This window comes from Lissotriton vulgaris, chromosome 4_2 (genome assembly GCF_964263255.1).
Source record: "Lissotriton vulgaris chromosome 4_2, aLisVul1.2, whole genome shotgun sequence".
Classification (NCBI taxonomy): Eukaryota; Metazoa; Chordata; class Amphibia; order Caudata; family Salamandridae; genus Lissotriton; species Lissotriton vulgaris.
In genome coordinates, this window is record NC_141692.1 from 2,871,942 (window position 1) to 2,897,356 (window position 25,415).

At 43.7% G+C, this 25,415-nt stretch overlaps 1 protein-coding gene across 1 annotated transcript in view; it reads left to right on the plus strand.

Annotated features, from left to right (window-relative positions):
- LOC147718092 (extracellular calcium-sensing receptor-like) overlaps positions 1–25,415 on the plus strand; it is a 69,084-nt gene that overhangs the window by 33,167 nt on the left and 10,502 nt on the right. Inside the window, exon 2 of the mRNA XM_086919242.1 lies at positions 17,483–17,710. Coding sequence (XP_086775368.1) covers positions 17,483–17,710 — 228 coding nt within the window. The remainder of the gene's footprint in view (positions 1–17,482; positions 17,711–25,415) is intronic.

A 25,415-nucleotide genomic window follows, 5' to 3' on the forward strand; every position in this document is an offset into this window, starting at 1 on the left:
AACGTTTGAGATCTGACACTGACCCCGCACTTCTGCCTAACTACCGTCCCATCTTCCTAATCTCATTTCTGGCAAAAGTGCTAGAGGCCCACGTAGCCAAATGCTTGTCCGTCTTCCTGGAGGAACCTAAATACCTCAACTCTTATCAGGCAGGTTTCTAGCCGGCCCATTCAACTGAAATTGTAATTTTAGCTGTCATGGACACTCTTTGCGACAACACCGATAAATGCTCCCCCCAGGCACTAGTGATACTGGATCTCTCCGCCTCCTTCGACACGGTCGACCACATTATTTTGGTTGACTGCGTCAAACATGCTGGTATTCAAGGTGTGGTGGCTCACTGGCTCACCTCTTTCCTGGAGGATTGGTCCCAGGCTGTCTGCCAAGACCATTTTTTGGCCCCACCATGTAAAACCTACTGTGGTGTTCCAAAGGGCTCTGCTCTCTCTCCCCATGTGTTTAATCTCTACATTGCTCCCCTGATCCAGTCCCTTAAGGACAGAAAGGTGACGGTCTTTAATTATGCAGATGACCTGCAATTAGTTTTTACGGTCGACAACTCACACAGCTCCATTACTGAATTTCAGGCCACCATGCTACATATTCAACAATGGATGGACCACAACCACCTTAAGTTAAACCCTGGTAAGACAGAGATTGTTCTTTTTGGGGACAGTCATAAGTTTTGGGACCCACACTACCGGTCTTCAGAGCTAGGTCCTCCACCCTCTCCCTCCGCATCGGCCAAAACACTAGGAGTCAACCTCAACAGTGACCTGTCACTGAAAACTCAGGTTGGCTCGGTCATCTCTAAGAGCTTCTTTCAACTGCGGAAGATTAAGAAGATACACTGTTTTCTTACACAAGAAGTTCTGATCCAAGTAGTAGTAGCCACTGTCCTGTTGCACCTGGACTATGCTAATTTTGTGTATTTGGGCACTTGCTCAAACGACTGCAGATGACCCAAAATCAGGCTGCCAGCATGATCCTGTGTCAACCTAGATGGCAGCCTGCAACCCCTCCGCTGATGAAATTGCATTGGCTCCCTATACATCAACGCTGTGCTGTTAAGGTGGGCTGCCTTGTTTTCAAATCCCTGCACGGCAATAACCCCAAATTCATTAACATCCTGATACTCAGGGACACTCCCTCTCATAACCTGCGCTCTGCTCACCTCTCACTCCTCACTATCCCTGCATTTAAATGGGTACGGCAGGGAGGTCGCAGATTTGCCACACTTGCCCCCAGATTGTGGAACTCTTCCCCGCTGGAAATCCGGTGCTGAACTGACCTCTTGCAATTCAGGAAGTCCCTTAAAACATGGCTATTTGCACAAGCCTATAATTAATGTGTCCACTGGTAGCCTTCAGAGCCTTTCACAGCGCCATGAAGCCACCCGGTGTACGTGCGCTTTGCAAGTCATTATTAACATTAACATTTACATTAACATTACCCATTGTGCAAAGGTGCCTGCATTGGCACTCGGCAGCCCACTGTGCGCCGCGCAGATGAACAGGACAGGAATGCGCCATATCTTACAGATACAGCACATTCCTGCCCTTTTCTTTTGCCGTAGGGTAGGGTAGCAGGAAGGCCTGCTGCGCTTCCCTACGGCAAAACCTCATACATGAGGCCCTCAGAGTATTGCAGAAGGACTACTCCATGAACCGAAGAGGCTATCTGAGCCTCCATACTATTATAGGCTATGATGCATGTGTAGTTCGACAGATTGGATATTTGCAATGTTCCCAGTTCCCCAAACTCTAAATAAGACCCAATCACTATTCAGAATGTATTTATGTTATGTGTATTTTCTGATTTGGGATCCAATTTTTCTTGCTTGTATATGGTTCTTCTACAATTTGTTCTATGACAGATCCATTTATGGCAGAATGCATCGAACTGACACTCGATAAAAAGGGTGTGATCTATCTAAATCCAAAGCATTCACTGTTTAGGCTTTTCTTTCCTAACTTGAGCAGGGTTGGTCAAACCTGCAGCATTCAGATCCCAGGTACATAGAAGGAGAAGGCCTGTTGCCTGAGTTTCTCTTTTTTTCTACTTCTTCAGCGTCAGTCTCACGGTGTGCTGAGAGCAACCAAAGATGATGAACTGCGATGGAAATGTCTTCTGCATATGGAGCTTCAGAGCAGGGACTTTTAGTCAGGTAGCAAGAAAAGGGCGCACTGCTAAGTATTAGCGCAATATGATTGGGCGATTATCCATGAAATTTGAGGTGCAAAAGGGTGAGGGGAAAGCCCTATAACCCCTCCATGAAGTGTCAACCGAGGCTAACACTGCGTTCGTGCAATAACAGAATACCCATGCACACTCTAATAATATATAAACAGTAAAGTTAGTGTAGACACTTAAACAAGGAAGACAAAGCCTGTCATTTGAACATAAATAATTGTTTTCTTAGAATCACTCTTTGGTATGTGGTGTCTTTAATGTTCTTAACAAGAAAACCAGCAGACATGTGTTTCGTCGTGTGTGGGACAATCTTCCCGCGACTCTTCAGGGCTGGGGGGGATACAGAGGAAAGTGGTGGGGTAAATGATATGGTACAGAGTAAAGTTTGTATGTAACATTTGTCCTGAATTGGACCAGTGCCAAAGGGAATCACAAAAATACGTGAGAAAACATGGTGAAGTAAGAGTGGGTACTGTTTTCTGCTTTATTTATTATTTGAGGGCTCAGGGATCCCGTTTAAACACTCCGTTTAAACTTCCGCACCTTCCTGCTACACTTTCTAATTATGAAGCGCTCGTATTTCATTTACCTTTCATTTAACTGGATTAAAAACTATTGACTGCAATTTATGGAAGCTCTTCATTAACTTCAAAAATAAATATTGGGCTTCAGAGGATTCTGCCAATTTTCTGCAATTTAAAATGTAGATTTTCCACAGTTTTAATGTAAAGAAAATCATGATTTTATTAAAAAAGGCACAGAGGCTAATATTATCCCTCCGCTATGCCCGCCCTACTATTGATTTTTTTAAAAATTATTTTGTAGGATAAGTTGGAGAGGAAGCTGGAGAGAGAAGTTCGGGTTCAAAGAAGAGAAGTTAAAAGACAAGTTTAAGGAAGAAAGAAGGCCTTGGAAAATATAGGACTTATTATATTTTCGCAGTTACAAAAGAGGAAGATGGCTGCTTGTCATTGAGCTTTATACATGTTCTAAGTTCTGGAATGTTGCAAATATTCTAATTCTATGATGTTGTGTTGCTGCTGTGTTTGGTAGTAATAAAGAATTAAGACAGTCTCCTGCATCTATAGAGCAATCAGAAGAGATGTCCAAAGGCCCCTGGAGCTGCTGAGAACACAATGGAAAAGGTTCTGGGGGTGACAATCCCAGAAAAAGATTGGAAGCCATGGTTGAACATACCCGTAAGATATCGGAAACGCCAGATTTAAAATTCATAAACTATTATGTTCTGCACAGAGCGTACTTCACACCAAGAGGCATAAGAGGATACTTCCACGCAGTTGGAGCGGCCAGCCCCAGATGTGGAGAAAAAGAGGCGCAAGTTTTCCATATGTTCTGGGATTGCCTGAGACGGAGCAGTTTTTGGGAAGGAGTGCTAGACATAGATGAAAGCATTATAGGTAGGGAGGTAGCACATACTCCTGGACACTGAATACCCCTCCGGCTCCCACACACTACCAAGAGGAAGGTTACTGGGAGTTTTCAGGACCTGTTGTATGTCACAGCCAGACATTGCAAGGAATTAGAAAAGCTACAAGAGGGTCAAACATAGGGACCTGGAAAAAAGAGCTCGAGAAGTGGCCAGAAGTTTGCAGAGAGAGGCTTGGCGAAGCACAGGGAACCTGGAAACAGTGAGAGCATGGGGAGGGTTGTTGGATGACATGCGGACACTAGACCTAGATGAGGCAGAAGAAGCCCAATCGAACCCACCAGCACCGGAAAGGGATAATGAGAGGATACCCCTAGGAGACTAAGAGCAGGAGAAGGTTGTTAGCCATTCCCTGTCCTGCAGAAATTCCAGATAGGAACAAAACAAGATAGGAAAACAGTGAACACATAACGACAAAGCAATCAACTACAAGGGAGGGGGTAGTTGGGCTCTGGCCTTTTGAACTGTTTGTATGAGCTTTTGCGGCAATAGGAATAATAAGAGAACAACAGTGTATTTTTTACAAGTATGTCCAAAGCTTGTTATTTTAATGCTGAAAACGCATATAACTCAAAAGCCATTAACTCTGTTTAAAAAAATAAATGAAGCCAGTTTCGGAGAAGCTAATTGACAGTTGTTATGCATGTAGCTAGGTGAAAGGTCACTGCTAGAAATGTTATGACAAAGGCAGGGCAATGTAGGCAAAAAGCCACTTTTCTACATAGGCCTAACTTAGGGAATCGAACAGTAACTTATATTGTACAACTACCCATTAAGCTACAACTTACAACAAAAAACAGCTTATTATTGATCACATCGGCAAAAACAAAATGTACTAACCAGTGCTAGTTGACCTTGTCTTGAGTTGCTCCTGACTGGAGACTACCTGCCCTCCCCCGCCTCTGTCTCAAATCTGTGATAAAGATCATAGCTGAATCAGTCTGCGTGGAAGTAGCAGAAGAGCCAAGAGGACTGTACCATGACAGACTTGTTGACGAGTTATGTGAGTGTTGTGTTTTATGAATTACCTGGTAGTTTTTACTTTCAATGTGCTTCCTGGCAACTGGCCTTGTGCTGGGAGTTCTGACCTCAAAATTCCATAATCCGGTAGAATGGCCACTATCTGAGCTGCTTGACAGGGTTTGGCTGTATTTCAGACCTTCTTAAATAAACCAGAGACAACACCATTTCTGTGTGGAACACGCTTTTTAGGTATCACCTGCACATAGCTTGCGCTGTGCTTGTGAGATCTCTTGTATTTAAAATATCTTATAAGAAGGCTCTTATATGTTCCAATCGCCAAATTACTGTACTCCTTTGCTTGTGTGTCAAACTTTTTCTTGTTAACTTTCCCTGACTGCACACATTTATGATACTTTTTCCAAGGCTGTTTGTAGGAGAGTAGGGTCTGCTTCCTATGGTCACCCCCACTTTTTACTCTGATATACTGGTTTCTCGATTTTAGTGTGGCTGTGGGATTGCTAACCAGACCCACAGCCCAGCTGTTCTCTCTCTAAATTGATACCATGTACTTTAGGTACATACCTAATTGGGTATTGGGTCACTTTTGTGAGCCCCTGTATAGTGTACCATCGGTACCCAGGGCATAGGTGCATCCAAGGCCTACCAGAGGATGAAGCATGTATTATGCCACCCCTGGATGGCCATCCACATTGACACAACTGGCTGATCACCCGGCTGGGGCAAGGTTGTGTAATCACCCCTTGCTTAGGTATAGTAGCCCTATACCTACCATTACATATAGACACATATATACCTATAAGTCACTCCTATGGCAGACCTTAACAATCCTGGAGGCAGAGAGCTTGGTTTTATGTGAGATGGTGCTCTAGCATGAACTGAGCCTGTCTGCAGCTTTCGGAACCATGTCCTTATAGCTGTTCTATGATATAGCCATACCATACACCCTTAAGTGCATTATAATCCTCGCAGTTATTGCTAACTTTAGTTTGGCTTTATCAAAACATGTTGTGTAAGGTGTCATACGCTTTGGAATAGTATCCCCCCACCGCCTGTCCTGGCTTCGGGGGTTGCATTCCACCCTTCTAGAGGGAGAGGACATGTAGTTGTAGCTTTACCCTGTTAAAGTTAAACAGAGCCTCAGCATCACAAAATGGATGCTGCTGCCACAGACACAAGTCTGACCTCCTGCAGCTGGGAGCCCTTCCAGCGAGGGAGGCCTGGACAATAGGTTTCCTGCCTTGGGAAGTGCTAGCACCTCCCCAGACAGGCCATAGTGTACTGGGGCAGGGTGGGTTGAATGAAATGAGACACTGCCTGGGGCACACAAGGTGCTCCATGCATAGTCCGGTTCAAACCAGTTGCTGGGGCACTCCAGCCCCAGCCCTGGCGCGTAACTGGACAAAGGCTAAGGGTGTAACCACCCCCTTCCCTGGTCCCACCCATAGAAGGGACCTAGCAGGTAATCCAGCCCCTTTAATTCATAGTCTAGAGACTTTAGATTATCCTGAACTGAAACTCTGAAACAAAACTCTGGACCTTCGACATTCTACTGCAACTAGAAGACTGAAGAATCTCCCTTGTAGTCAAGGAGTGACCACCCTGTGCAAACAGGCACCACCTAGAAAATTGCCAGTTTGCTTTGTTGCCGCTCCCCAAGGATCCCGATGACCCTGCTTCACAGGATTGGACTTCCAGACTTCGCCGACCCCGACCCACACCTCCCGCAAAGCTGAGACCCGTGGCCGACACGAGAGACGTGGGACTGGACACCTGCCCATTTTGCTCTTTGCTAAATTGTGCAGCTTCTGAGGCATCCTCGAAGTTGTGCATTGGGACTTGAGAAGCCGCAATACCGATTTGTAAGTGTTCCGAAGCTCAGCCCTCCACACTTCACCTGAAGTGCTCCAAAGCTCAGCCCCTAGTGCCACATGGGGCCTGGGGCCTGCTCTTGCATTTCCTCTTGACGCGTCTTCCCGGTTGCTAGCCCGCTGGCTAGTGGCCATCTTGAAGACTCCATTTTAAAACAATGCTGCTTGCCTGGTTGCTATGGGCTTGCTTTTGCTTTCCTGTATAGGGGAAGCTCCACAGACCTTGCTGGTCTGTACCAGAAGCCGATCTTTACCTTCTGTGTGGGTTGCATTTGCCAAGGCTTGTTCACTCCAATCCAGAAACCGACACCGCCAACAGCGAGAGCCTTCATGGGACAGTCCGTATCCAGCGCCTGTTTGTCGTTGACGCCTCCTGGTCCACGTGGCTGCAGAGACAAGCTTAACTTCTTCACCTGTTTGCAGCTCGAAATCACCTGGTTCCCTTCTGGTTCCTTCCTGGTCACTGGCTAGTGACCCAGACACTGTCCCCACTGCTTTCAGGTTCTTCACTTTACCGATCCATCCGGACATCTTACTCCTGGTCCCCTGCAGCATCTTCTTGCAGCTCTCCATAGGAATCGACGACGAAACCCGACACGACTTCACACCTATGCACCCGGCTTCCCTGGGTGAGGTACCTCAAGTACTCCGGTGCTCCCGTGGGTAATAACTATCCAAGTGTCCTATTTTAACTGGGTTTCCCCGCAAGTCCACCTGGACAGTCCGAAATCAACTAGTTTCTAACTTTTACTTTACCATCGAAAGTCTGTGAGAACTCGCCTGTATGTTTAGACACAGCACACACATCCTGTGAGACTCCTACTTCCTAACCTGTGGTTGTTCAGTGTAGTCTCAGCGACTCCCTAGGCCCTAGGCCTATTCACCTGTTCTGAAGTGGTTCTTATACCATTTATTTAGTATATGGTTTGTGAGGCCCCTAGGGCAGAATTGTATTTGTGCAACTTATAGTATGTTTATTGAGTAACTTGTGCTGTATCTCGAACTCTGACCTCATAAAGAGTGCAGAGGGGTTGTGTTAGTAATAAATACATATATATATTTGATATATACCTTGTGTGGTGTCCTTTTATTTGGTATTCAAGGGGTTATTATTGGTAAAACAATTGGCTTCACATGCTCTCTGAAGTATTAGCCTAAGACTGCTTTGTCCATGCTACCACTAGGATAGCTGGTCTATAAGGTTGACTTTACAAACATCACCATAAGGGTTGTTTGGACTGATACAAGGTGCCCACTAGAATAGTGGACAACACATATCAGGCCAACTTCTCACACTGTTCACACTGTTTAAACCCCATTCACTGTCAATATGTGATCTCCTCCTATGAAAAAGGCAGACTGCTCCTAATGGTATGCTGGGAGGCTTACTTTTCATCATTTATTGTGTAAAGCAGATGCTTTAGCCTTAGAACGTTTGTGGCAGTTCCTAGTTATGCCTCTGTACTTTTTTTGCAATTTGTAGGCATTATTTTTTCAACTTAATCAATTTGTCATTATGATCATAATCTAAATGTTGTTATAAACATTACATATTTAAAATAAAGTGAATATACAAGAACTGTGCTATGTTTTACTACTAATCAGGGCAATCACCAGTGCAGTTACCTTGCAGCAACAGGGATTTGATTTGAATGGTGCAGCAGGTGCTGTAGCACCGGACCCAAAAGTTGTCAGAACTTCTTTAAACACACAATATTGCTGTATTTGATTCTAAGGAGGCAGTCACAATTGCAGTTATGTTGCAGACAACAGTGTCATGATTTAAATGGTGCATCAGGTGCAGAGACACCAGGGCCAAAAGCTCTAGGTACCCCACTGAACACCTAAAATTGCGATATGTTACTACTAAACATGGCTGTCACATGTGCAATTACCTTGCAAGCAACGGGTCATGATTTGAATGTGCAGCAGATGCAGTGGCACCAGGCCGAAAAGTTATCAGAACTCCTCTAAACACCTATTATTGTTATATTTTACTTCTATACAGTTGAAAGGGGTTTGATTTAATTAGTGCAGCAGGTGCCGTTGCAGTGGGTCAAAAGTTGTCATAACTCCACTAAACAACAAATATTGCTATATTTTACTACTAAACAGGCAGTCACAAGTGCAGGGTCATTATTTGAATGGTGCAGCAGGTGCAGTGGCACAGAGCCCAAAAGTTGTCAGAACTACTCTAAAGACATAGTTTTTCTATTACATCAATTAATTCTATCATTTCCCTCTTTTGTTTCATTTTTGAAAGCATTTCTATTACGTGGCCCCACTATACTACTAGTAACAGCACAACATATTGCCTTTTTGTTCATAAACAAGTCATAACACTTTAACAGATGTTCTGTAACTTATATTGTAAAAATACTCAGAAAGCAGCAACTTACAAAAAACTGCTTATTAGCATTCACATAGGTGAACATAATGTATTTACCAATGCTTGTTAGGCATAATAGTTATTAGATAGGCTACCCCACATATTAAATAATACTGCATTCTTAGGGTCCGATTCACAGAACTAACTTAAGACAAAATCCTAAACTTACTACTTTTGGTATTCACAGAAGGCATTTAGTAGTGGCAAAGTTAGGATTTTGCCTTAAGTCTGTCTTAAGTCTGTCCTAAGTTTGTCTTAAGTCTGTCTTAACTCTGTCTTAAGTCTGTCCTAATTTTGTCATAAGTCTGTCAAGTCTGTCTTTAGTCTGTCCTACTACTTTTGGTATTCACAATAGGCATTTAGTAGTAGTAAAGTTAGGATTTTGTCATAAGTTTGGCTTTATACTGTCTTAAGACAGACTTAAAACAGTCTTAAGACAAACTTAAGACAAGCTTAAGACAAATGTATGACAGACTTAAGACAGACTTAAGACAGACTTAAGACAGACTTAAGACAAACTTAGGACAAACTTAGGACAGACTTAAGACAAAATCCTAACTTTACTACTACTAAATGCCTTCTGTGAATACCAAAAGTAGGAAGTTTAGGATGTTGTCTTAAATTAGTTCTGTGAATCGGGCCCCTAGTAATTTAATCATTTCAATTACAACAAATGATTATGTACTGTAAGTTCATTGTATTAGCCATCAAGTACTTCATCAAATACACAGAAGGTGATGGATGGAATGCTTAAATTGATCTCAACCACTGGCAAAAGCTCAGGGTATCATCCCAAACCATCCTGACACCTCAGTTTAGACCCAATCATTTGCAAATCAGTCTTGATGCTGCTCCAATAGGAGCAGTCCAGCCTGAACTGCCAGGCTAAGTCTTCCCTCAGCCAGAACACTAGGAAAACAAGACCAGTTTCCTTTTCCCCCCTCTTGTGAGGACCTTGTTTCTCATTCAGATACATCAATCGTCACCTTCCACAAAGCCCTATTATTTGTTAGTTGTTGGTAGGAATCTTGACAGCAATTGCACAAGCTACCCCATTGACCTTTTTCCTGTCAATAAAAAAGGTCACGTAAATCAAATACATTATAGTAAATCACTTTACATTTACTACACCTGTCTTCATCCGAATCCTCCTCTCCCCTGTTGCCATCCGGTTCATGGGTTAAAGAGAAAAAAGGACAAAGAGGTTAGTGGCCCCTCCGGGCCCCCCCACCCCACCCATGTGAGGGCCTTATGTACCCCTTTGGTTCCTCAGGTGTAACTGTCTTCTTTGATGCCTGAGCCTTCCAGGGTCCCCTCTCCATGTGAGGGTAGAAGGGACATCTTTAAGTCCTCAGGTTTTGTCATTGCTGTGCTCGTCTGATCCGTCCACGGTAGTCATGCAGGAGACTGTCGTTCATCTTCTGGCAGGCCAGGGGTCAATGTCTCCTTCTTCCTTACTACCAGGTGCTTTCTGGAAAACAGAAGAACTTCTTTAAAGCAGCACAGGAGCCTCCAGCAGTCGTGGAGTTCCTAAGGTGCTTGTGTCCCTGTGGACAGACCATACAGCACTGAGTCTGCAGTGATGCATGATGTTGATATCCAGGCCCTAAGCTCCGTGCTTAGGACCTGTGAATACACACACACCCAGAATAGACAATAGATGGTAGGTCGCCTCGCCTACTGTGCTCGGACAGGTCTTGTATTAGTTGGGCCATCTTGCATGAGTGAAGGCTCTCACTGACAGTCCTCCTTGGATGTCCATCCAGGTGATGTCCTTGTGCTGGTTGGTCAGGCACTTGAAGGCAAAGTTCTCCCACACATGGTATGCTGTGGCAGAGTGGAGGGGGTCAATCAGTTTGCTGAAGTCCTTCATATGTATCTGGCGTTGGAGGATCTCTGGAGTCCAGGTGACTGGGGCTGCAGCCTCCAGACCAAACTCTTTGAGGAACTTTTCCACTTCCATGTAGAACCATGGGGTGTCCCTGTTGTAGGGGGTGGTGCTCACCCGTCCTGCCCATCCAAGGCGCCTCCATATTGGCAGCAGGAAAAAGCATGCCATCAGAAAGCTAGCATGGATCTCATCTTCGGTCCTTAAGGTGCTCCTCACGCAGTGGCACACTAAGATTCTTCTGAGGATGGTGACGGTGTCCAGCACTCCCTTGTGTCCCTTGTCATGGGTCTTGAACATCACCTGCCTTTTCACTCAGTCCATCTTGGAGCTCCAGATGAAGTAGAACATTGTTCTTGTAATGGCCTTGGCAGTTCGAAGCTGCACTGCTACCCTTGAGCGATGTACTGGAGCGCTGGCAGGGTCTCGTTCTGTGGGACCAAAGACTTCCCTTCAATCGTCAGCTTACAGAGACCCCAGAGACCTAGCTCCTGCTTAATTTTTGCAAGTCTCTCTTCCCATGTCTTCTTTGCTGCACCTTCTCCGTCGAACCAGACTCCAAGGATCTTCAGGGAATCCTGCTTGATGGAGAATGGCAGTGGGTCTCTGGTGGGGTCCAGTGGCTAAAGAGTAGGGTTTCCGAGATGGGCACTGTTGTTCTTTGCTCCTGACACCTTTCCAAACTCGATTCAGGTCCTTTTCAGCTCTTTCATAGACTGCCAATTTGTGCAGAAGACCAAGACTTCATCCATGTAGAGGGTACACTTCTCCTTGCCCTTCCTGTTGCTAACTGGCACTGTCCCTCCTCTGATGTTCCAGGTCTCTCTGATGTGTTTGGCGAGCTCTATCCTGCAGATGAACAGAAGACAAGAGAGTGGGTAGCTCTGCCTAACACCTGACAGGACATGGAAGGGATTAGTTTTCCATCCATCAACCAATTCCATGCTAGAGATATCTCTATAGATTGTGGTCACCACGTCTGCAGACCCTCGGTACCAGAGCTCTGAGTGTCCAATCCATAAGCTCATGGGAAATGCGGCCAAATGCCTTTTCCTGATCCAGCCTGACCAAGGCCATCAGAACCTTGTGGCTCTTAGCCTGCTCAATCGTGTCCCAGACCAGGGCCAGACTGTCTGAGATTTGCCGACTCTGTATCCCACAGGACTGGTCAGCATACACTATCTTCGCTATCACTTTCTTCAGGAGGTTGGCCATTATATTTGCAAGGATTTTGTAGTCCACATTAAGGAGCGAGATGGGCCTCCAGATCTTGAGGTCCTCTCTCTCTTCCTGCTACTTGTACACAAGCATTATCATGCCTTCACTCAAGGATTGCCGCATGCTGCCCTTGCCCACCAATTCCTTGTAGAGGTCCAGCAAGTCTGGCCCGATCAGGTCTCACAGTTCGACATACAGTTTCACTGGGAGACCGTCATTATTCAGGCGTTTTACCCCTCTTGTAGGTCATATCAGCCAAGTGCAGCTGTTCCATGGTGAAGGGCGTGTCAAGGCTCTCTCTCTTTCAGACCCACTGTCTTTGAGATGCCCTCCAGGAAACTGTCGACCTGGGCTTTCACTGATGAATTGGTGAGTCTGTTATGACTCTCATGACATGCTCTTTCTCACTTTGGAGGTTGCCCTCTGAGTCCTGGAGCTCCCCCAATGGTGTGTGGGCCAAGTGAAGTTTCTTGAAGAAGAATAAGTTGCATTTACTTGCCATCATACCACCTTGGTTTAGAACCAGCGATATGCAAATCACTCTTGGACGTGCCCTCAACGGAAACTGGCCAGCCCAAACTGCCAGGCCAGGAAACAAGCATCCCAAGATCGGTTCATTCCTTATTGGGGTGAAGATTTGGGAAAAGCATGTTTCCAGTGTCACAGTGAGCACATGACCCAAATACGGACGTACCCTTGCCACTTAGGGCGTTACATCAAACACACAAAAAAGGAATGCATATAACAATTTGAATGACTAGCATTCACTCGCATAGCATTCCAAACCATCTTTTTTTGCCCACAATGCCATCTCATTTTGGACCTAGCCATATGCAAATCAGAGATGTCTCTACTCCAATAGGAACAATCCAGCCAGAGATGCCAGATTACAGTTCAGTTAGAACATAGCCTATTTGTTTGGGTTGTCACATAGTTTGAAAGGGCATACATGTTTATATTGTGCACCTAAATATTTCTGAAGGTTTTCATGAACATGTTCCTTGGCTATGAAAAGAGTGTGACTTTTGACTAATGTTGTCACTATACCTAAAAACACTTGCAGTGGATTTAGTTATTCTTTAAACTTGCCCCTTTATCATGGATGGCTTTCGTGTCTAAAGGCTCTGACGTGCTGGGAACTTTGCTATAAGGTTTTGTGTTTATTTTCCAGTGAGTTTAAAGGTAGAAGAATGACTGATACACTATATAATGCTGAAAATTCAAAAACTTTATTATTATGTAAGTTATGAATGAACAAATTACTTACCTGTAGTATCACCTTATCTGGTAGAGACTACCAGCTGCAGATTCCTCACCTGAGAATTATCCTCAGGCATCAGAATATATTTCAAAATACAAGACTGTTCAGGGTCATGCTGTGTGCCTGAAATAACTATTGTTACAGGTTTGTATCACTTTCAAATGCAGTAAGTATCATACAGAAAGTATTTTTAGATTACTGTTGAGTTATCTGTGATTACATGGAGTACTGGGGGGAGGGGAGTATGCCTAGATACCACACCCTAGGATCTCTCCATTCAAGGTAACTACGCCTTTGTAAACTTCGCAATCGTGTTCACTTTTTCAATACATTAGCATTTCCACATTTAAACCAATTTTAGGCACAAAATCTTACAACATGGGTTTCTATGGGAGAAAAAATGTTATCGGTTTTGGAGGAAAGTACTCAACTCAGGGTGAGGGTGAGCTTTGGGGGCGAGGACCAAGGTTCCCCAAGGTCTAAATGGGCACTCAAGTTGCACCACCAGTGTTACTGGGGTGGTCAGGTGCAGAGTGCAGGGGCCCAACATTAGCCAATGGTGCTAAGATGGTCTTCTCTTAGGGAATGCTTATGAGAAACCACCCGGGAGTGGGAGCCAAGCTCCTGGGCTGAAGGTCAGCACTGCAGAGGCTAACAACCAGAACAGGAGATGCACCCCCAGCAGCACTTGGGGAGCCGGGTGCATGCTGCAAAATGGACATTGGGGACCCTGTACTTTCCAATACAAAGCTTCAGTTTCGGAGAGAGGCTGCAGGCTCGGGCAACGAGACTTCCTGAAGGTGACCACCAGCTGGAGAGGTAAGTTGGGATCTTGGGGAATGACTGGACACTGTTGGTTGAGCCACGTAAGGATGTAGGGCTTTGGGTGAATGGGTGTCTTCTGGCATCGGGTTTTCTTTCCAGCAGGGTCGGATCGGCATCATAATTAGGCTCGGGCACTCTGCAAAAAAATGTCCGACATTCCCAAATGGTTAGCATTTTTTTGTAGTTTTATATAGCATGAATTCAGTCCAAAGGCATTGGAGCAATTTGAGCATCAGCCACATTGAGCAAAATCTAATTAATTTCTTATATACGAAGGGAAATTAAGTGATTTGCCCAGAATCACTGGATTTCGAGCTGACGCCAGAACTCGAACGTCCTTCCCCAATTACGTCAGCAGCTCTGACACAACGACGCATTATCATATGATTTTTTTTCCTCTAGGAAAGTTGACTTCCCAGCGAGCCTCATGCAAACACTCCCCCACCCCACCAGCAAGGCTTAAAAGACACTGAGACTGAGGTGACAACACCTGGCCCCTTACGAGGCCACTTCTCTAACTAACCCCTCCCCATCCCATTATAGCCTTAGGGTATGGTATGACCTGGCAGGGGAGAGGAGGAGGATCAAGAAAAGAACACTACTCCAGGGGGGCTTAGGTGAGAATGGCTCCCCTTTGAAGGCTACCACACCCACCATGGCCTGAAAGTAAGTGCTCGGGGGAGGTGACCGTCCTTGTGGGCGAGGCAGGCCACAGGAGGCCAAGGTGAAAATGCCTAAAGGGCCAGAACAACACCTGGTCCACAGCCTCAGTTTGACAGCAAGGTAGGGGAGTTGCAGTGATACTAACAACACGTCATAGTGATCTGCCAGGAGGGGGGAAGACAATAGGTCTCAGTTGGCCGGTTTATATGGGCTCTAAAAAAACAGCCCGCAGATGACCATGAGGCACCGGTCCATCGCCCAATGCCCAACTGCCCACATGACCAATCCGACCCTGCTTACCAGCTCCGGCCGAGGGGACCCTTCAGATTGAGGCTGCAGGCATCGCCGGGAGTCTTGAGGGGGGTCGGTGATCAACAGATCTCAAGTCAGGATTGTTGATTAGACCTCCTTGGGGTATTGGGCCACGTGAACTCGGGCCATGGGCATTGAGTGCAGAGTGGTGCAGGATCATGGAGCCAGATGAGTCCGGATCCTAAAGGTGAGACTTGGGTCGAGCAAATCTGGTGCTCACAGGAGACAATGTCTGTGGGAAGGTTGCAGGGCAGGCCCTCTGGGTTCAGGGGATTTCTCGCTGCTGGAGTCACCGGGGTTCCTGCTGTAGGCAGGTCATAGATGGGACAGGCCGGTAGGGCTGGGACTAAGGCAGTTGGTGTCCTCGGTTCCTTCCTAGTTCATCATGGTCCTTCAGAGCTTCTTTCTTCCTTGAATCGGAGGAGGCAAGGTTCAGGGTCTCCCCTTAGTACTACATTTTGAGGCGTTAAAGGGGTGTGCAGGTCGGGACCAATGGGTCTCTCCTTTGGCATGAGCCTCTTCTTATTCGGCTGAGTCCCCTCATCTTCAAGATTGGATTTCTTGCTGAATCTCCCACCCAAAGTGGGGATGAAAACCTGTGGGAGCAAGTTGCTGGGAGCAGCAAAAGGTAGGGGCAGCGTCCAAAGGTGATAGGCCTTTGAAGTTTCCCCTTTAATGGACCCAGCCCATCCTGGGGGATGAGGCATGACACCTTTGCCCAGGATGGGTTTTGTTTCTGGACCCAGAGAGTATCGTCTCTCTACCCAGGGGTCCAGAAACCAGTCTGGTGGTGGCAAATGGCATGCAGCCATTCACGAACCACACCAGGGCTGGTCAATTTTCAGGGGGCATCTCTAGAATGCCCTCTGCGTGCTTTCTACATTAAATCCCACACTGGCAGCTGTGTGAGTTTAATGTGCTGAGAAGGTTGCTATCAAATTTCTCAGTTTTTAGTAAAGCCATTACGAAGCTGTGGAGTTCATAATGACCAACTCCCTGACCATATACTCTTTATGGCTTTACTACACTTACAATGTCTAGAATGAACTTAGACACTGTATGGGTACAGGGCTCGTACACCTGTACCCTCACCTTGTGTCTAGTGCACCTTGCTAGAAGGGTTGACTTACCTAAGCCCTAGGCAGTGGATTGCAGGCATGACACACAGGTTTGTATACAATGTTGACTTTTCACTTTTCTCTGCACCAAAGCAAGGAGGTTGCAGTGGCAGTGTGTGTAGCAAGGTGCAGGGCCTCTAAAGGTGGCACAATAGGTGCTGCAGTCCTAAAGGTCTTCCCTGGTCACAGTGCCCTCAGCACATTTTACAAGGGGCTTACTTGTGGCCAGAGAAGTGCCAATCACTTTGACAAAGGTACCGTCTTGGGAAAGAACACAGGCCCTGGGAACCTGATTTAGCAGGGACCCAGGGCACATCAAGTCAGGTTGCATCAGATGTCACATTTTGTGTCTTAATACCGCTTTGTAAATATGGTTCTCTTTTACGTAGTTATCTGCATGATAGGGGCTTGCAATGAGTGTTGCTTTGGGCATTCCACTGCAAAAAACATTGTTTTTTGATGCTGCCCCAGATTTAGAAGAATGTGTACATCTGAGATAGCGCCAAAAACGAATGCTATACAATAGCAGGTATTAGAATAGCGCAAGGACGGGAAATACTTTAATTTCTCCTCACTTTGCTTTTTATATGTTTTCTGCATTCTGCAGAACAAATAGAAATTGCAAAACAACATTATTGATTGTTTATGTGCAGGAAGCCGTCCCTTTCAGCACATAAAAAACCATTCCCTTTAACACAGGTACCTTTTCTCTATGGTGCAAGGCTGTCTATGTTGGTACTGGGCAGCTATTTTTTGCGCCAGCGCTAGGGATAACACAGCGTTTTGGGAATGTCAGAGAGCGGCGCTGCAAATTTTGCCGCAGCTCCGTGCTCCGGCATTTCCTTGTAAATATGTCCCTTGGTTTCAAGTTTGGGTGTTCCCATTATGGGGGCAGAAGGACACCAAGGGCAAGAAACCACAGTTGTTAAATTGAAACACAGCCCCCCCTGTCAGCGCTTGGATCCGTTGACTCAGATTCCTCACAGGGAATTTGGAGGTCAGGGATTCATTCAAAGACTTAAAGTGTGATTTATTTTGTGTGAGTCTCACAAACATGGAGGTCCAGCTGAGCTATAACAATCAGCTGGGTGAGGGTTGGACCCAAACTCAGAAAGTTCTTGCTGTGTGTAGAGCAGTCACTGACTGCTGATGAGGCTGCAGGAATGTCCCAACAACAGCTTTTGAGAGTCACTGGGGCCTGCCTATTCCTTCCTAGTAGGGTTAGTAGGCTGGTAATAGAGGACGCTGTGTCTATTCTGCTCACCTTGCTATTACAAGCATGAAGCAATGCTTTTAATTGTATTCTCATATTTCAGATCCTTCACTACCTGAAACACATTCGCTTTCAGACTCGCACTGGAAATGAAATTTTCTTTGATGCAAACGGAGATGTCCCCGCCACCTATCACATCCTCAATATACGGATATCTGCTGAAGAACAATTCCAGCTTGTAAAAGTGGGCACATTGGACTCAACTGCACCTAGGGGCAGAGACATCATCATTAGCGCTGGTGCCATCCACTGGAGTGATGGGCTCTCTCAGGTAGGTTGGATCACTGTGTATGTGTGTGTACAGCTGGCCACAACGTCTGGGCACTCCCTGGTAGGCAGGAACACTCTGTATGTGAGTGGCACCTGGTCACACCTTTTGGGTACTCTGGTGGGCACACTTTCTGGGCACTCACAGGTAGGATGGAATGTTGTGTATGTAATTGGGCACACCTTCTTGGCACTCTAAGGGAGGCGGAATGTATGTGAGTAGTGTCAAAATCTGTGGCACATTACCTTAAATTGTGTCTTAGGCATCGCATGAACTTATGAAAATCTTAGAGATGCCATAAACATGAACTCTAGTAAATGTTCTGTCCTTTTTGAAAAAGAAAGATCATTTTTAACATACTATGAATTTAATGCTTTTAATAGATTTTATTGTGTATACTTGTACTTTTATGGCTTTCATAACGAAAACCGAATAAAGTTGTTTTGAATTTGTATGTGAGTATGTGAGTGACAGCTGGGCACACCTTTTGGGCACTCACGAGTAATAGAAGCACTGTGGTCCCGATTCACAAAGGTAAATTTACACTTTTGTGCATGTTTATTATTTTTCGGTATTCACAAATGTACAATTAGAGCAAAAGTCTAACTTTACTACTTTTTAGTATTCACAAAGGTAAACTTAGACCAAAAGTCTAACTTTACTACTTTTTAGTATTCACAAAGGTAAACTTAGATCAAAAGTCTAACTTTACTACTTTTTGGTATTCACAAAGGTAAACTTAGACCAAAAGTCTAACTTTACTACTTTTTAGTATTCACAAAGGTAAACTTAGATCAAAAGTCTAACTTTACTACTTTTTGGTATTCACAAAGGTAAACTTAGACCAAAAGTCTAACTTTACTACTTTTTAGTATTCACAAAGGTAAACTTAGATCAAAAGTCTAACTTTACTACTTTTTAGTATTCACAAAGGTAAACTTAGACCAAAAGTCTAACTTTACTACTTTTTAGTATTCACAAAGGTAAACTTAGATCAAAAGTCTAACTTTACTACTTTTTAGTATTCACAAAGGTAAACTTAGACCAAAAGTCTAACTTTACTACTTTTTAGTATTCACAAAGGTAAACTTAGATCAAAAGTCTAACTTTACTACTTTTTAGTATTCACAAAGGCAAGTTGCTACTAGGAAAGTGAGACTTTTGGTCTAAGTTTACCTTTGTGAACACCGAAAAGTAGTAAAATTAGATTTTGTAAATACCAAAAAGTAGTAAAGTTAGACTTTCGGTATAAGTTTACCTTTGTGAATACCATAAAGTAGTAAACTTAAACAAAAGTATAAGTTTATCATTGTGAATCGGGCCATGTGTGCATGCGAGAAAGATGGTCACACTTTCTGGGAATTCTCAGGTAGGTGGGATTACTGTGTATGTGAGTGGCAGCTGGGCACACTGCATTGGCAGTCACAGGTTAGTGGAAACACTGTATATATAAGTGCTAGTTCGGCACACCTTCTGGGCACTCTCAAATAGACGTAATCACTATGTGGGTGAGTGGCTGCTCAGCACCCCTTGTGGGCACTCTCAGGTGGGGGGGGGGGGACACTATGTGGGTGAATGGCAGCTGAGCACACCTTGTGGGCAATCTAAGGTAACATCCACAGTGTTCTTAGGTAGGTCGGAACACTGTGTAAGTAAGTTCCAGATGGGCAAACCTTCTTGGGACTCTCAGGGAAGAGGAATACTGTGTATGTGAGTGCAGCTGGGAACACCTTTCGGGCACCCTCAAGTAGGTAGAAACACTGTGTGCATGCTGGGCACACTTTCTGGGCACTCTCAGGTAGGTGGGAATACTGTATGTGAGTGGCAGGTGGGCACTCACAGGTAAGTGGGAACACTGTGTATGTAAGTACCAGATGGCACACCTGGCCACTCTCAGGGAGAGACGGGAAAACTCTGTAAATGAGTGGCCACTTGGCCCACTTTGTGGAAACTCTCTCAGGTTGGTGGAAACACTGTATGTAAGTGCAGATGTGCAAACCTTCTGGAGACTCTCAAGTAGGCGGGTATACTGTGTGGGTGAGTAGCATCTGGGCACACCTTCTTGGCACTCTCAGGTAGGTGTGAAGTCTGTATGTGAGTGGCAGCTGGGAACACATTGTGGGCACTCACATGGAGGCGGGAACCCTGTGTGGGTGAGTGGCAACCGGCACACCTTCTGGGCACAGTCAGGTTGATGGGAACTCTGAGTGGGTGATGGGCAGTTCGGCACACCTTTTGGCCACTCTCAGGTAGGGAGAAGCTCTGTCTGGTTTAGGTGCAGCTTGACACACCTTCTGGGCAGTCTATGGTAGGTAGGAACATGGTGTATGTGAATTGCAGATGGGCACAATTTCTGGTCACTCTCAGGTTGGTGGGAACAGTGTGTATTTGAGCGGAAGCTGGGCACAACTTGTGGGTACTCTCTGGTAGGCAGGAACACTCTGTGGGTGAGTGGCAGCTGGGCATACCTTCTGAGCCCTCTCAAATAGATGGGAATACTGAGTATGTGAGTGGTAGCTGGGCACACCTTCTGGGTACTCTCAGGTAGGCAGGGACACTGTGTGGAAGAGTGGCAACCCAGCACACCATCTGGGAACTCTCAGGTTGGTGGGAACCTCCTCATTTCCACATGCCACAACCATCCCTATCCCCATCACCCTCTCCCTCCTCGACAACCCTTTCCCGTCGCCGGAGAAATTCACTGCGACAAGGAAACACTAGCACATCACAAACAAGCCCCCAACCCATGTATACCCCTCTTATTCTCGACTACCTCTCTCTCAGCCACTCAAACCTACCACTGCCATCACAGTCTTTGAACTCCCCAGCAAAACTTCCCCCAGCCCTCTCGGCTTGCTGATCCTGCCTCCCCTTCTCACCAATCTGAATTAGACTCACTCAAAACCTATACTAACCTCACTTCCCGGAACATACAAGTTTTAAAGTCAGGAAACCTAATACCTCCATTAGGATAGTCTTTCTTTAAAGAGGACAAGGCTATACGAGATGCTTTACCTTTCCCACAAGAATGTTATCAAAGTGGAATCAATTTTCCTAAAGTAATATTCAGGAATGTGAATAGTAATCATGGAAATAATATATAATATAAGAGAAAAGAGCATGATCTTAATTGAGTCCAGGCGACCCCACCAGGATAAAAAAAGAGAATGCCAGCGATTAATGGTGTCGTTTAGTTTTTTTAATAATATAGTCAAAGTTTAACTTTAACATTTCAGATATTAAACGTGCGACCCGCAAACTCAGACATTTGATTTTAATTGGTTGCCAAGAGAACCCAGAATGTTCGAAATGATGCTTCTCACACAGAACATTTAAGGCAAAATTTTGCATTTATCAGTGTTGAGACGATAACCTGAGAGTTCAGAACAAGAGGCCCCTGTTGAAGAAAAGGAGTAAGAGAGGTTTCATGATTAGAACAATATAAAAGTATATCATTCGCGCAAACTGGCATTTTAACCTGATGAGAACCAAAATGAAATCCAGTAATATGATCATCTTATCTAATTTTAGTTTTAAAAGGTTCCAATTCTATAACAATAATGGCGATAAAGGGCATCCCTGTCGTAACCCCCTACACAGTGGAAAGTAATCAGAAGTCTTACCAATAACAAAAATTAAAGCTTGGGAACCTGAGTATAATAAAGAAATGTGAGCAATGTGTTCAAAGCATGAAACATAAAGTCACAACCAATCCTATTAAATGCATTTTCAGCGTCTAAGGTAATCGCGGCAATAGGGTGATTCAAGGAAGAAGCCTTACTTAAAACATTAAAAAGGACTCGAGAATTGCCAGTTGCTAATCTTCCCTTAACAAAACCTGACTGTTCTGGGGCTATGAGGTCAGGCAGAATAGGATTAATAAGAAGTACCAACTTTTTTGCAAAGATGTTATAATCTGTGTTGACCAAAGAAATAACACAATAATTCTTGCAGAGAGAGTGATCCTTCTCATCCTTATGAATTAAACATATCAATACTTCTTGGAACCTGCCTCGAGAAGAGCCATTATCAGAAAATGAATGAAATAAAAGTAAAAGATTGGGCAAAAGGATTTTTGGAAAGTGATTATAAAATTCAATGGTAAAGCCATCTGGTGCAGGTGCTTTCCCATGACGTAACACCAAAACAGCATGGGAAATATCAGCTTAAGAAATATCAGTCCCCAAAGGTTCAAAATCAAAGTGGTTCGATGAAGGAGAGGTAATAGGAAATAGGAAAGAAGATCAGACTGTTCTGGTAAGGCTGCAGGAGTATATAAATCCCTATAGAATTAAACAAATTTGTTTAAAATATCCTTATCTTTAATGATAGGAGTACTGACAAGACCTTGCAGAGACTCTATTTTCGTACATTCCTTTCTCACTTTTTATTAGTTAGCCAGTAATTTCCCCATTTTAGTTTGGCCTCCATAATAGCGAGAACTACTTTTCAATAGGTAATTGGAAGTAGCATCAGTTGACAGTCCATTAAAAGTAATTTTAGCATCAATAAGATTTTTTAAAGAGGACTCGGTAATAGAATGATAATATGCATATTCTAATTGTTTATTTTATTAAGCAATTGAAAGGATTGGGCATCTAACGATATTTTCTTTTGTGATGCAAAATGTATAATAAAACCTCTGGCAGCTGTATAAAGGAACCCACACCACAACAAAGGTAGAATCCGAGGTAGTGTTGATAGTAAAAAATTCTGAGGCAAAGGAATTACATTTTTGACAAAAAATACTGTCAAGGAGTAGGGAATTAATAAAACACCTTCTTCCTGGGTGAGAAGAAAAAGGGATAAGATCAATGTCTATAAGTACAGGGACGTGATCCGAGATTAAGATTGAACCAATTTCAGATTGACTGGCATGTTGAGCTAAGGATTTACTTAGAAAAAGGTTATCAATATGGGACTGTGAATGATGTGGGGCCCAATAAAAACTATATTCCCTAAGGTCAAGGTGACAAAGTCACCAAATATCAACCAACGCTTTGCGTCGTACTGTAGATGCAAATTGTGAGTGCAATTTAGAGGAGATACATTTAATTCTGTGTGTCTATCTAGAATGGGGTCATGGATTTGATTATAATCACCACTAAATATAATATAGTCATCATCATATGTTAGTAATTTATCAGAAACATTAGTCCAGAAAACCTTGTCGACCAAAGTAGGGGCATAAAGAGTAAAAACAACTAAAGGAATCTTATCTATAAGAAGCTTAACAATAACCCAACAACATTCAGTATCAGTTTCCTGTTGAACAACAGAAACATGCAATTTTTTATGACATAAAATAAAAACTCTGTTTTTCTTACCCAAGGATGGAGAGTTAAACACATGACCCACCCAGCATCTCTTCAGCTTTGAAGCTTCATTTTCAGAAATATGAGATCCTTGGAGTAAAATAATGTCAGTTTTTAACTTTGCTATTTGAGATAGCACCTGTTGCCTTTTAATAGGATTACTTAATCCTTTAATATTCCAGGTAGTTACTAACCCTGGGAGTAGTTCACAAAGTAGCACTACGCGTAGCTATGCGAAATGCACTTTGCACTACGCTAGCTATGCGTAGCATTACGTGAACTGAGTAGTACCCTGTTCGCACTGTGCAAGATGCTGTTTTCAATGATTGCACAGTGCAGACAAGCATCCGGCACTCTGCAATCATTGAAAATGGCATCTTGCACACTGCGAGCTGTAGTTTTCTGCCGCACGAGTAGATTTTTATTTGAGCTGCAGCTTTCTCAACGCGGACTGGTAGTTTCTCATCGTGAGAGGTCGCGAGCATACGTGACCACTCGCAATGAGAAACCTGACCTCCCCGCATTGAGAATCTCGCCGGAAGGTTTATTTTCCATGTTCGTGATCGGCAACTTGATGTTGCTGTTCGTGAACAAGGAAAAAGTCTCGCCGGGATGTCATTTTGCTTGGTTGCAGTCGCCAACTTGACGTTGAGGACAGCGAGCAAGCAAAAAATGACCGCTGCACTACGCTATGCTACACGTGTTTGTACAGCGCTACCTGCAATTTGCGTAGAGTGAAGTAGTGGAAACTTCGCAAACTATGCGAGCGTACCGTAGTGCTTTTCCAAGGGTTATTAGTGACCCAAAATGTAACATATTAGAAAAGTATGAACAAACAGAATGCTTACAAGAACAGGATTTATAATTACTTGATATATATATATATATAGGGAAAAAAGGCAAAAGAAATGAAGCAATTGTTTTAAAGAGGAAGACTTCAGATTGAGATATATAAAAAAGAGAAAGAGAGTGTAAAGTGTTGAGAAGGAACCATACAGGAGAAAACCAATAGAGAAGGGAGAAGATAAAAACCAAAGAGACTGGACAAGTCATATAAAAGACGACTGGAAAACATACCTACTGATACAATACAAAATGGGGAGTGACTACACAAGAAGATGATGATGACAGCACTGCAGCCCCATTGAGCTCCTGAGTGACCACAGTCAAAACTTTGACACAACAGGGAGACCAAAAAGATGATGGATTTGTAGGAATAAATTTGTATACAAGTCAACAACGATGAGGGAAATACTCAGTATGCACTGGTGAGATATTTGACAGAAGTTCAATGGAATCTTTCTTAGTTGTGTCGCTTCACTTCCTATGGTTCACTGTTAAGACCAATGACATGACAACAAGAAAAATGGAAATGGAAGGAGCATCTATATTCAAATTTAATGAATCAAATGTTAAAGTCCATATAAGTTCCTTTCTTCTTTATTCTTCAATCTTTAATTTTTTTCATTGATCCAATACAAAAGAGTTTCATGAAGTCAAAGTTCAAATTCCAACAAAAACGTTCTCTGATTCTTGAATCCAATCAATGTAACAATTGTTCCATTCAGATCATTTGTTCCACAAAGCAACTTTTTGTTATATGCAGCCAACGCGTTTCGTTCTCCTTAGGACATCATCAGGGCTGCAAAGTAAAAAACAAAAAAAATATTACAATCCATATTTACAAAATATAAGTCCAAAAAAAGATAATCTTCATTTATGTGCAACACTATAAACCATATTCGGATACCCCTGTCGGTCCTGCCTATATAACAATCTACAAGTACATAGCATCCACCCACTTCTTAAACATCATTTGTTCACATCTATTATACAATTTCTCCATTGTACTCTTCAATCAGATATGGACGTACCTCATTATATTATAACTTTAGAACGTTGGTGTTGTATCCTACTTCATCAATACTCGTTGCTTATTCGTTACCCTGGAACAATCAGAACGAAGCCAGTGTTCAAAAAATGGTCTCTCTCACACTTTTATAACGTCATAATCTTTGTTTATTGTGCCATAGTGATCTGCCTATCTTATTTTGGGCCAGACACAATCCCTTAAATTAAACACAATTGTCAAACAATATTGATTACCTTACTTCATGTTCTGTTAACCCACCCAAGCACCCCATTGACATTGGGTCAAGTTCTTCACTATATTAATTGTTTCTGTGTTAAAGTCACTCTACTTCCTCTATGCTTTGAAATACTGTATTTAAGAATAAATAGTAACACTTACGACAACAGATTTCCGTCCTTTAGACACGAAATTCTTTCATATACAAGTTCTTCTCCTTCCAAGCTCTGTACACTTAGAATCCTGAGTACAATCACTCAAAGTATTAATCTGCCAAAATAAAGCTTATGATAATTCTGCTATT